The 12,400-nt window shown below is 40.0% G+C and overlaps 1 protein-coding gene across 2 annotated transcripts in view; it reads right to left on the reverse strand.

Moving 5' to 3' along the window:
• The window catches only part of LOC129672188 (contactin-associated protein like 5-1-like), a 715,327-nt gene that overhangs the window by 205,150 nt on the left and 497,777 nt on the right, over positions 1-12,400 (reverse strand). For both annotated transcript variants that reach the window (XM_055601503.1, XM_055601502.1), the window contains exon 12: positions 3,997-4,116. In XM_055601503.1, coding sequence (XP_055457478.1) covers positions 3,997-4,116 — 120 coding nt within the window. The remainder of the gene's footprint in view (positions 1-3,996; positions 4,117-12,400) is intronic.

A 12,400-nucleotide genomic window follows, 5' to 3' on the forward strand; every position in this document is an offset into this window, starting at 1 on the left:
TTAGGGAGCACCAACAAGGAAGATGCATGTACCCAACCCAGGTCCCTCACACATAAGTAGACCATGGGTAGCTTGGCCAAAATGTAGGTTCCCTAGAAATGGGAGAGGGGGATATCACTGACATGGACTCTGTTTCCTGCTTCAATCACTTCTTCCTGGTAGGATTACCTACTCAGGACACAATGGGAAGAAGATGTACTAAGTCCTTATGCAGCTTGATGTTCTGGTCTGAGTTGGTTGGTTGGTTTCTTACTCCTCTTATCTGAGGAATAAGAAAGAGTGGCTAGAGTGAAGTGTGAGTGAGGATGGGAACGATAAGAGGGGAGAAAGGGCCTACAGATGAGATGCAAAGTGAATAAATAAGGAAATTTATTTAAAACACATGCACACTTGACTCATCCATTTTCAGTTCTGCCAATATAAGTTCCATGCTTCTAGCTAAGGTTAACCATGTTTGAAGGGCATCAGTGTGATGATGTAAGATTTTTCTTCATCTACTAAGATGTTCAGAACACTGTGTATATGTACTGCATTATTTGAATAATGGTTTTGTTTTTTTTTTTTTTTGCTCAATATTATTATTTTCTGTGATTAAAAATCAAACCCTTGCTCAAAATACTTTAGTTCAGTTTCTTGTGAGTAGCTGGCTTGTTCATGTTGCCTATTATCAGCTCAATACATTCATAGATAATAAACCTCAGAGAGTGTCTGTCAGAATGTTAGGGAAGGGAGCTGAAGTCATTCTATCAGTGGTGAGAGATAGAAGCACAGTTTCTCCCTGTCACCATTACACCATCTGTAGCCTGAACAGTTCCCTTACATTTTAAGGGACCTGAGCTTGTACAAAACTGAGATATGTACGTTGACATAGCAAAGATTTCTTCACTAGCCAAGATAAAGTTGAGGCTTACTAACAATCTCCCCCTCTCTGATTTTCTCTTTCTTCCTAACTCTTGCTCTCTCTCTCTCTCTCTCTCTCTCTCTCTGTATGTGTGTGTGTACATTTACAGATGGCAATATGTGTACATGTATGCGTATGTATGTATGTGTATGCATGTGTCGTGGCAATTGGCAGATAGGGTTTCTTTCATCCATTGTATTCCATGTATTTTTTTATGAGACAGCCTCTCACTGAATCTAGATTCATTGATCAGCTCTATTGTTGAAGCAATGTGCTCCAGGGAGGTCTTTTTATCTACTATCCAGGTCTAAGGTTACACGTCTGCACTTTTACACTGGTTTCTATGTGTGCTGTGGAGTCCACACTCAGTTTTTGTGCTTATACAGCAAAGACTTTGCATACTTCATCATCCAAGCCCTTGATATATAAACTGTTTCTATATTCCCAGTTGCTCATCACCACTTGTCTAGAACTGTGGCCCAACACATATAAGTGCAGACCAATATAAGAAAGCTTGTTCTAAGCCAGGTACAGTGGCACACACTTGTAATCCTAGGAGGCAGAAGCAGGTGGGTATCTGAGTTTGAGGCCAGCGTGGTCTCCATAGTGAGTTCAGGACAGCCAGAGCTACACAGAGAAACTCTGTCTCAAAAAAAGAAGAAGAAGAAGAAGAAGAAGAAGAAGAAGAAGAAGAAGAAGAAGAAGAAGAAGAAGAAGAAGAAGAAGAAGAAGAAGGAAAAGAAAAGAAAAGAAAAGAAAAGAAAAGAAAAGAAAAGAAAAGAAAAGAAAAGAAAAGAAAAAGAAAAAGAAAGCTTGTTCTAGGCTTTCTGTGATAGAAAACATTGTACTTCAGGTAAGAGCTTCACTCTAGACAGTGTAATCGTTCTCCTGCTTCTACTACTCAGTAACATCACTATGGAAACTACTCCAGCCCCTTCAATGACGAACGCTTCCTCAGGTAAATACTAGGTAGATATTCCATACATATGGCCTCAACTCAAGTGACAGTTTTTGGCAACACTACTGTGTGTGTGTCCATGTACACATGCATGCACATGTGTGTGGATGCCAGAGAACAACATTGAATATTGTGCCTTGGGACATACATTAGTCATCTTGTTTCTTTGAGACCTAGTCTTTCATTACTCTGCAACTTGCTGATTGAGCTACTCTGGTTGGTTTGGGAGCCTCCGGTGATTCAACTGACCCTTTCTCCTCAGTACAAGGATTATAAACAGAGCTAGATTTTTATTTTATTTTATTTTATTTTTGTAAATGTGTTAAAGATCAAAACTAAATCCTTGTGCTTGGAAAGCAAATACCTTACTGATTATGCTGTCTCTTCAGTACCATGGAAACAGCAATTTTGAAATAATGATTAAGCAACTGATGATTTAAAAACATTTTAAAGAAACCTGAAACTTTGGCATATATTATTCTAGTGTCAGTATTTGGAAGAACAATGAAACCTGCAATTCTTTTCATAGTGTGCGTTTGTGTGTGCCTCCTCACATATGTGTACATATGTGTATGGTGTCTATAAATCTGTTTTCATGTGTGTATGTGTGTGTGTGTGTGTTGTGTTTTCACATGAATGTGAATTCTTGAGTTACAGAACATATACATGAGTGTGTGTCTGTGTATATGTTGAAAGTAGACTGTTTGGGGATGAAATCAGTAGAAAGATGTCAGCAAAAAGTGGATTACACATACTGTGACCAAACAACTAAATTGTACTTACTTTTCTCTTTGATACGTTTGTCCAACACTGTAAGCACACTCAAAGTGGGAGGAAAAAGAAATGCCCATGACAAGAATCAAGACACATTGAGAAGCACAGTCCCAGACTTTGTTGTAGCAAAGGACTAGGTAACAACAACCAAGAACAGGGAACAATGCAATTTCTATTTCTGCTCTAAGTCAGCTACAAAGTAACTAGCATATAGACACACTTGACTAGATGAATTACTCTAGAAATTGAAATAACTAGAACTTTCTGCAGCCAGAGTCTGGATCTTTGCACTCACTTAGAAAATTGGCTGAAAGTATCTTGTCATCTCTTCTTGCACTGGTTCTGCTGCATTCTTTCTACAGCATCTCATGGTCCTGTTCCTGAGACTGCTGCCACATAACCATCCATAGTGTAATTTCTTTGCATATATTTAGTGCCTTGGATATCAGATGGCTAGAAAGAACTCTAGGCAATATGTTTCCTAGAGGATCCTAGGCCACAAATCCTTGGTAAGATATGAGAGGCCTGCTGTTGTTGCTCCATTACATGGTATGTCTTGCATCTCTGAAGACCAGGGATTGAAACTAATTTCATTCCTTTGTGTGTGTGTGTGTGTATATATTTCAGACAGACAGAGACAAAGGGACACAGAGAGAGAATACATATACACCAGTTAATTACAATCATATCAGGACTGTGGAATTAAATTATAAAATAAATTAAACACCAAATGCATTTTGTGGTGAGCTAAAACTATGTTTCTGGGCTATGGTTGTGCTCTAGAATTTTTCTCTTAGTGCTTTTAAAGTGAAAGCTGTGTTTTCTAGGTCCTCACTAGCTGGTCCAACATACTTAAATATCTATGATCCTCACAGTTCCTTTAATGTAGTCATCTCATTCCCATTTTACTGATGAACAACTGAAGCTCAAGATGGTAGGACTCAACCAGATACACAATCCACAAAACCATCTATGAATGGAGTTCACTTTTGTGAATCAGGGCTTCCCACTGACTTTCCTGCCTTGTTTTTTTCGTGTTGTTATTTGTTTTGTTTGTGTGTATGCTTATTTGTTTTTATTTTTCTTTCTGTTGTTGACTTTTAAAGAGAAGACATCCCTGGTAAGCCCTACAGAAAACACTTCATGACAGATTCCTGATTCAGGGAATAGTGTCGTGACCACCAAGATCCTTCTACTCCCTGTTTTGAAAATGACTAATCTAATTTCATTTCCTTGTCAAGCTTCCCCCATGAAGCTTGTCCTGTAAGTTTTTGTTTACTCAGGTATTCCTTTCCAAAACCTTCCTTTCATCTGATGCCACCAGTCACCCCGGTTAAGCATGCTTGGAAATCATCACCCTTACCAGTGACATTGCAGTACACTTGGAGTGGTCCCAGTGGACCGCTGCCATCAGAGTCGACATAGAAGAACCCAGCTGTGTTCCTTCGGTGTCTGTACACCTCACAGGATTGTTCATAGATGGCTGGAAAGAAACAAAGGCAAAATCTACTTGATTTTGAATATTCCTCTGAAGGAGTCAGTAGCTCCTACTCAAGCCCACCTCTCATGCTTCTTTTCTTCCTTTTCTGTACAGCCCTAAGAGAATTTACAGCTTGGTGTTCTGGTATGTCGCAGACTTGTACCCTATTTCAGTTTTATTTTTGTTGCTGTAAAAAATGTTCTGACAAGAAAGCAAGTTAAGTAAGAAATGGTTTATTTTAGCTCACAGTTCTTGGTTACAGTCCATCATTGTGGGGAAATCACAGTTGACGGAACTTGAAGCAACTAGTCACATCACATCCACAGTGAAGTGAACGAAGAAACAAATGCAGATTTGCCAGCTTGCTATATTACTTATCCTCTGCTTGGTTTCTCCACTCAAATCATTCAGAAACTGTGCTGGTTGAGTTTTATGTCAACTGGACACAAGCTAGGGTCATTTTTGAAAAAGGAACCACAATAAAGAAAATGTCCCCACCAGACTAGAGTATAAAGAAACCTACACGGCATTTTTTTTATTATTGGTTGATATATAGAGAGGTACAGCTCAGTGACAGCAGTGCCACCCCTCAGAAGACTGATGTATGCTGCATTAAGAAGTAGGCTTATAAAGCCATGATAATAAGCCAATAAGCAGTACTCCTTCATGGACTACCTTCAGTTCAGCCACTGGGTTCATGCCTTGAATTCTTAATCATGACTGCTCTTCATGATTAACTATAACTTTAAAAGGAAATAAACCATTTCCACAAGTTGTTTATCACAGTATTAAGACCTTTATTAAAACAAGGAACCCCTGTCTCAAGAATGATTACACTCACAGTGAACTGAGTCTTCCCACACCATTTAACATAGACATCACCTCCAAACATGTCCTTAGGCCAACCAAATATAGACAATCCCTCATTAAACTCTCTTCTCTTCTCGAGTAGGTTGTGTCAAGTTGACAGTTACAGCTAAACATCACATGTCCTTACTTAATCATAATGTATTCATTCATTCATTCTATTAAACCTATCTCAGAAGTAAATCTACCCTGAAACCTCTCCTCTTATCTGTCTCTGCTCATTTTGGCTTGCATGCTGCATTTTGATTTGCATGTCCCCACAGTGTACTAAGATAAATTGTCAACTCACTGTCTATCTTCTATGTGCTATAGAACCTCTAAGAACCATAGATGTTTGCCGTGTAACACTGCACCACAGCATCAGCAGATCTTTAAATGGCCCTTGGGTCAACAGGTATTTGGCTTATAAACTTAAAATGGACATATTCTGTTAATCCTTTTTAGCAGTAAAATATGAGGATACCATCGTGGGGGAGGGGTCTGTGTGTGTGTGTGTGTGTGTGTGTGTGTGTGTGTCAAACGATGTCTGTGAGTTTATGTTTGTACATGGATTTTTGTGCTTGTGTGGGAGGAGGCCAATAGTCAATGTCAGAGTTTGTTTTCACTAGTTACTATGTTGTGTTCTTCTTACCTATTTGGCTAGGCTGGCTGGCCAATGAGCTTTAAAGATCTACCTGTCAATACCTCCTCAGCATGAGGGTTATGAGTATCACAACATACCTGGATTTCACAGGTTGTGGGGATCATACTCAGGTCCTCATGCTTGCAAAGCGTTTACTGACATATACTCCAGCATAAAGACACACTCCCTTACATTTATATAGTCCAAGCTTAGAAAAGTAACTGATACAATATTAAATCCAGGTTCAATTCATCTTCACCTAACAATTGCTTACTAATTTACATATGTATGTCAGCAAGTATGGTTATCACCAAAGCACAGAGCCATAGTCAAGACCATCAGCCTGTCTCTCCAAACTTACAGCCCATGGCACAGAGGTCTTTGCACGCCTACACATGAGCAGAAAGAGGTCACAGTCGTCATAATTTGAAGTATTAATAGCACTGGAGACTCAATACATACTGATTTTATTAAATATACACTAACAGATTTAGAATACTGCAAAGGAAATGACTTAAAAGACATTAACCAATTTAATCATAGAAATTTATATCTGATATTTCATACAACGTCCCATAGCTATGAATATCATGTATGAATTGAATTATGCCATCTATCTATGCTTAAAACACTTCAGTGACTCCAAACATTGTTCAAGATAGAGTGCAAGCTTGTTGCCTTAGCTGACTTCTGCCCCTGTGACTAATGCTTCATTCCAGGAATATGAAGCTACTGTTCATCATGATCAAATGTGAGGGATGCTTCAAATATTTCACTTCCAGTCAAGTTCTAAAGAGTGAAAGAAGTGGAGGTTTTGTACTTTGGAGTGAATTCAAGGTTATACTTGTATTCATGAAACTCTCTCTGGTATCCAGCTACATTTTTGGAAGCAGAAGTATATAAAAGTGTCATGGTATGTACCCTACACAGTAAACACAACAAGCTTTATATAGTTTTGTTAAATCTGATCTCTATTGGTAAAATTATTGACTGAACGAATATGACCTTCAGAATCTATGAAATGCATTTTGCTGTGCATAATACATGTGAATGCCAACTAGGATATGTGTGGCTCTCATCAAACATGAGAGGATAAACATGAAAGAAGTTGCCACTGTTGTTGTTCATGAACAAAAAAGGGAAATAACACCCAGTGAGCATGTGAGCATTTACTCCACTGCTGAGAATACTGAATCAGTGAGATGGCTCAGTTACTGATGACATTTGCCCAAGCCTGATAACATATGTTCTGCCCCTGTGAACTACATGGTGGAAGAAGAGATAAAACTACTGCATGTTCCCTTACCCCCACATTTATTCTGTGGCAAACACACAGTCACACAAATGTAGTCAGACAAACACACACAATCATTAAATATAATTTGTAAATATTTCACAAATAATATGAACTGTAAAAATGAACTGTGTAAATTTTTGCAGTGTGGAAACAACTTAGTGCCAGTTGTACTTTGGGAAAATGACTTTACTCTAGCTGCGTACCCCTAAGGTAATTTCCATGATGGACACGTCCTGGTATTCAGGTACTCATAATTGTCTCAGTTAATTTTCTCAGTGCTGTGACAAAATACCTCACCGAACAACTTAACAGGTAAAGGAGTGTGTCTGGCACATGGTTGAAGTTTATAAAGGCCATAATGGAGAAGAAGGCAAGATTAAATTCATGCTAAGATTAGATAATTAAAGGCATTGGCCACTACCTTAGCTGCTCCTGGAATGCTTCCTGAGGTAAACGCACTGGCCTCCTCAGGAGAGATTCTGTTGGGAAAGTTCTACTTGGTAGCTTCTACTGAATGCCATGAAGGTGTAATTGAATAGGGGCTGGTACTTTTCATAAAACTCACATCTTCAACTACACTTGCAGAACTGGATGCCTTCTACCATTTCCATGTTTGGGATAATTTTGTAACATGCCTATGTTGTTTCTTATATTGTTCTCTCTCTCTCTCTCTCTGTACATATGCAATATATGTGTTTTCATTTTTCACACAGGTGTGCTCTGAGTCTTCATTAGGGCTTTTAGTCCTGTGCCAAAATACCTAGACCAAAAGCAACTTTGGGAGAATAAGTTTTTTTAATTTAATTTTTAATATTTAAAATTTTTAAATTTATTAGTTTATTCAGTTTGTATCCAAGCTGTAAGCCATCCCTCATGCCCTCCCAATCCTGCCCTCCCTCTTCTCCCATGCCCCTTCCCCATTCCACTGATAGGGAAGACCTTCTCCCCTTCCATCTGACCCTAGCCTATCAGGTCTCATGAGGACTGGCTGCATTGTCTTCCTCTGTGGCCTGGGAAGGCTACTTCCCCCTCAGGAAGAGGTGATCAAAGAGCCAGCCACTGAATTCATGTCAGAGACAGCCCCTGTTACCCATACTATGTATTCTATTTGGAGACTGAGCTGCCATGGGATACATTTGTGCAGGGATTCTAGATTATCTCCATGCATGGTCCTTGGTTGGAGTCTCAAAAAAGACCAGACTTTGCCCAGGTTTTTTGGGTTCTGTTGCTCTCCTTGTGGAGTGCCAGACCACTCCAGGTCTTTCTATCTCTCCCTTCTTTCTTAAGAGAGAGAATAAGATTTATTTCATCTTGAGCTTATTATAGTCCAACATCCAGGGAAATCAGGGCAAGATCTCAAGGCAGAGCCTGGAGCCAAGAACTGATGCAGAGGCCATAAAGGACTATGGCTTACTGGCTTGATCTTCATAACTTGTTCGGGCTGCTCTATTATACCATTCAGTACAACCTGCCATCATATCACACCACCCACTATTGACTGCCCACTTCAATCATTATTCAAGAAAATGCCCACAGGATTGATTGCCTATAGGCCAATCTTATGAGGCATTTTGCCACCTAAGGTTTCTTCCTCTGAGATGACACTAGGTTGAGTCTAGTTGACAAAATCTAGCCAGCAGAGGGAGGTCAGACACCTCAAGTGTCTATTCTCATTTTCCTCCTTGTTTTATCCATGGTTCCTTGTTTTTCCACTGTATTTGATTGGCTAGGTGGCTTGTGCAAGTAAAATGTAAGATCACTTTCTGGCTTTGATGTTGGTCCTGAGGAAGCGAATTCAGGCTTTCATGGTAAAACACCTTCACCCATTGAGTCACCTCTCCAGCTGTTTCTATATAAGGTGCTGCTCTTTCTATATAAGGATTCAACTCTTCAGCTTTGCTGCTTTTTTGCTTTCCCTTTCATCTAAGCCCTTCAATATTCCCTTGCTTTTATTTCATGTACATGTTTTTTTTTATTTTGTTTTACCTTCTTCTTCTTCTTCTCCTTCTCCTTCTCCTTCTCCTTCTTCTTCTTTTCCTAATTGTTGTTGTCTTTGTTTTGGTAAGTGTTGAGAGGACTTACTCACTTCCAAGGATCCTGCCAGTCCCAGTATGAATCATGGAGCCTCTATAGGTATCAGCCAATCCCAATACAGGTCAGGTAGCTACTACGATAGAAGTTCTACTTTCTGGCTTTCAAAGAACCCTGTGATGTCCACCATATTGCGAGCTTCCACCCTGGTGGCTCACCACCATTTTGTGAAGGCAGTGTCCTCAGCATGCTGGAATTCTGTGCAGACTAAACACTCTTTGTTCTTGCATGTCATCTGAGTCTGGGATCTTTCTTCAGAGATTTGTGGACCCTAAGATTTAGAGGATTGTCCTGGGATTACTAAGGACTCCTATCCAGAGTGTTAGACGGGACCCTTTTTCTCCCTGACTGATAGATAAGTTCTTGTTTTCCTTTTTAGGGCACCTCGTTCTGGTCCAGGGTTTTTGTGTTCTGGAAGATGCTGGGCATAGTCTTGACACCCAAAGAGGGACTTAGTAGATGTTCACACACCAACATGAGGAAGATAATCTCCCAGAGATGGGGAAAAGACCTGGCAATACTGAGTGAACTATGCCTGCTGAGCGTACAGCACAGCCAGGGGACCTACAGTGTCTGCAGCCCACTTTTCCTGGGCTTGAGTGGACCAAAGCCAAGGGGAGGCCATGCTGTGCATGCATGTGTGCATTTGCAGCAATGGGGATCAGGATGAGCGCTCTGCTAGGGCCCTCATCCTCTAAACCCCAGGCTGAGAGTACCCATGAACAGCTGTGGGGTGTGGAGACCCCTGGGGAACATCATGCAGTCGGGGAGGGACTTGTAACTGATATCCTCGTGCACCCAGTTGCATAGTCCCGCCTTGGGGAGCAGGAGGGAGCATGTAGCTGAAACTAGCTCTACTTGTGTACTGTGATGGAAGAGCACTGCCTCTAGGAGGAGAAGTTGGAGAACTTCCACCATGATGGTACCCGTTTTTCTTTCAGGGGTCAGTGGGCACTCTGAGGAAGAGCATGTGGAGCAGAGGCAAGGGGATGACAGGGGTTGGCTGTCACTGTGATCATCTGCATCTACTGCCACACAGCAACACCACAGTCAAACCCTAACTCCTGCCTGGATTCAACAGCTAACAAGCTATTCTTCTCTTAAAATTATAGTCAGAGAAAAAAGTAAGGAAAGTTTTGTCTGTTTTAAATTATGTATAACCTCTACATGATTATTTCTGACTGGTCTTAAACATACAAGTTTAATATGCTCATAGTGTATAAGTTTAATATGGTCATAGATTAAATCTGTAACATCTGTAATGAAAAGTTAAAAGAACTTTTAGTCTACAGCCTGCCATGTGAGAAAGCACCTCATCATCTTGAGATAGCTATTTTTTGTTTTTTATCTTGTGTCCTTTTAGAATAAAAAAGCAACAAGTCTTATTTAAAATTGGCATATATATATATATATATGTATATATATAATGTATTATATATAATTAATTCAAGGTTATATTCTCATACTGTTTCTATTATGGCAAAATTTTAAAATTATAAATGTGAATTCAGACTATCAAGCTACTGTATTACTAAGTCTGGAAATGGGTGATTCTAAAGATACTTTAAGTTAGAATATATGAATTTTAGAAACAGTCAGTTGTTAACAGTGTAACAAGGTTCTGTAAAGCAAAGGATACATTCATCAGAACAAAACAATAGCCTACAGATTGGGAAAGGATCTTCACCAACCCTATGTCTGACAGAGGGCTGATATCCAGAATATATAAAGAAGTTAAGAAGTTAAACAGGAAATGCAAATCAAAACGACCCTGAGATTTCACCTTGCACACATCAGAATGGCTGGAGAGGATGTGGAGAAAGAGAAACCCTACCACATTGCTGGTGGGAATGTAAACTTGTACAATCACATTGAAAATCAGTATGGCACTTTCTCAGACAATGAGGAATAGTGCTACCGCATGACCCAGCTATTCTACTCCTAGGTATATATCCAAAAGATGCTCAGGTATACAAAAAGGACATTTGCTCAACCATGTTTGTAGCAGCTTTATTTGTAATAACCAGAAGCTGGAAATATCTCAGATGTCCCTCAGTTGAAAAATGGATACAGAAATTGTGGTATATTTACATGATGGAATACTACTCAGCAATTAAAAACAAGGAAATCATGACATTTGCAGGCAAATGGTGGGATCTAGAAAAGATCATCCTTTGTAAGGTATCCCAGAAGCAGAAAGACACACATGGTATATACACACTTATAAGTGGATATTAGACATATAAAATAGGATCATAACACTAATATCTGTACACCTCAGGGAGGTATTCAAGAAAGAGGACCCTGGGTAAGATGCTCAATCTTCATTCAGAAAGGCAAATTAGATGGACATTGTAAAGGGAAAAAACAGGGAACAGGACAGGAGCCTATCAAGGAGGGCCTCTGAAAGACTCTAACCAGCAGGGTATCAAAACATATACTGAGACTCTTAGGCAAACTTTGAGCTGAGTGCAGGGAATCTTATGGAAGAATAGGGAGATAGAGGGGAACAGGAGCTCTACAAGGAGAGCAACAGAACTAAAAATTTTGGGCATAGGGGTCTTTGCTGAGACTGATACTCCAACTGAGGACAATGCATGGAGATAACTTCAAACCCCTGCACAGAAGTAGCAGATGGTAGCTCAGTGTCCAAGTGTGTTCCCCAGTAATAGGAACAGGGACTGTCTCTGACATGAACTCATGGGCTGGCTCTTTGATCAGTTCCACCTGAAGGGGAAGCAGCCTTAATAGTCCACAGGAGGAAGACAATGAAGCCAGTCTTGATGAGACCTGATAGAGTAGGGTCAGATGGAAGGGGAGGAGGACCTCTCCTATAGTCGGTCTGGGGGAGGGACATAGGAGAAGAAGAGGGAGGGAGGATGAGATTAGGAGAAGATGGGGGAGTGGGCTACAGCTGGGATACAAAGTGAATAAAATGTAATTAAAAACAACATCCATCAGTAAATTCAGAATTGCTATTGAAGACTTACAAACAGAAGCTCCTGCAAAGAGCTGCTCTCTTCATGAAAAAGGACAATGACAGATACACCAAGGCACTTTAGGATAAATTTTGACACAAACAGCAGATGTGTAGTGTGACCAGACATAGCAGAGGAATCCGTGTTTTCATATCTAAGGGAAATATTCTGAGGATACTTCTGGCAGATAAGTTAGTTCCTAAGGTATAATTTGAAACATCCTTGTGATGTTCTCTCTCATTAGAGATAATAATAGCATTCCGATGGTAAAATAGTTTGATTTAGACATCACACTTTCAAGTATCAAGGTCAGAGCGATAGTATTGCAGCTTCACCATTTATATTGCTATTGTAAATCTATGGAAACAAATATGTAACTCAGCAGGTGTGTGTGTGTGTGTGTGTGTGTGTGTGTGTGTGTGTGTGTGTGTG

Source organism: Psammomys obesus, unplaced genomic scaffold, assembly GCF_907164565.1.
Source record: "Psammomys obesus unplaced genomic scaffold, mPsaObe1.curated_primary_1811, whole genome shotgun sequence".
Taxonomy (NCBI): domain Eukaryota; kingdom Metazoa; phylum Chordata; class Mammalia; order Rodentia; family Muridae; genus Psammomys; species Psammomys obesus.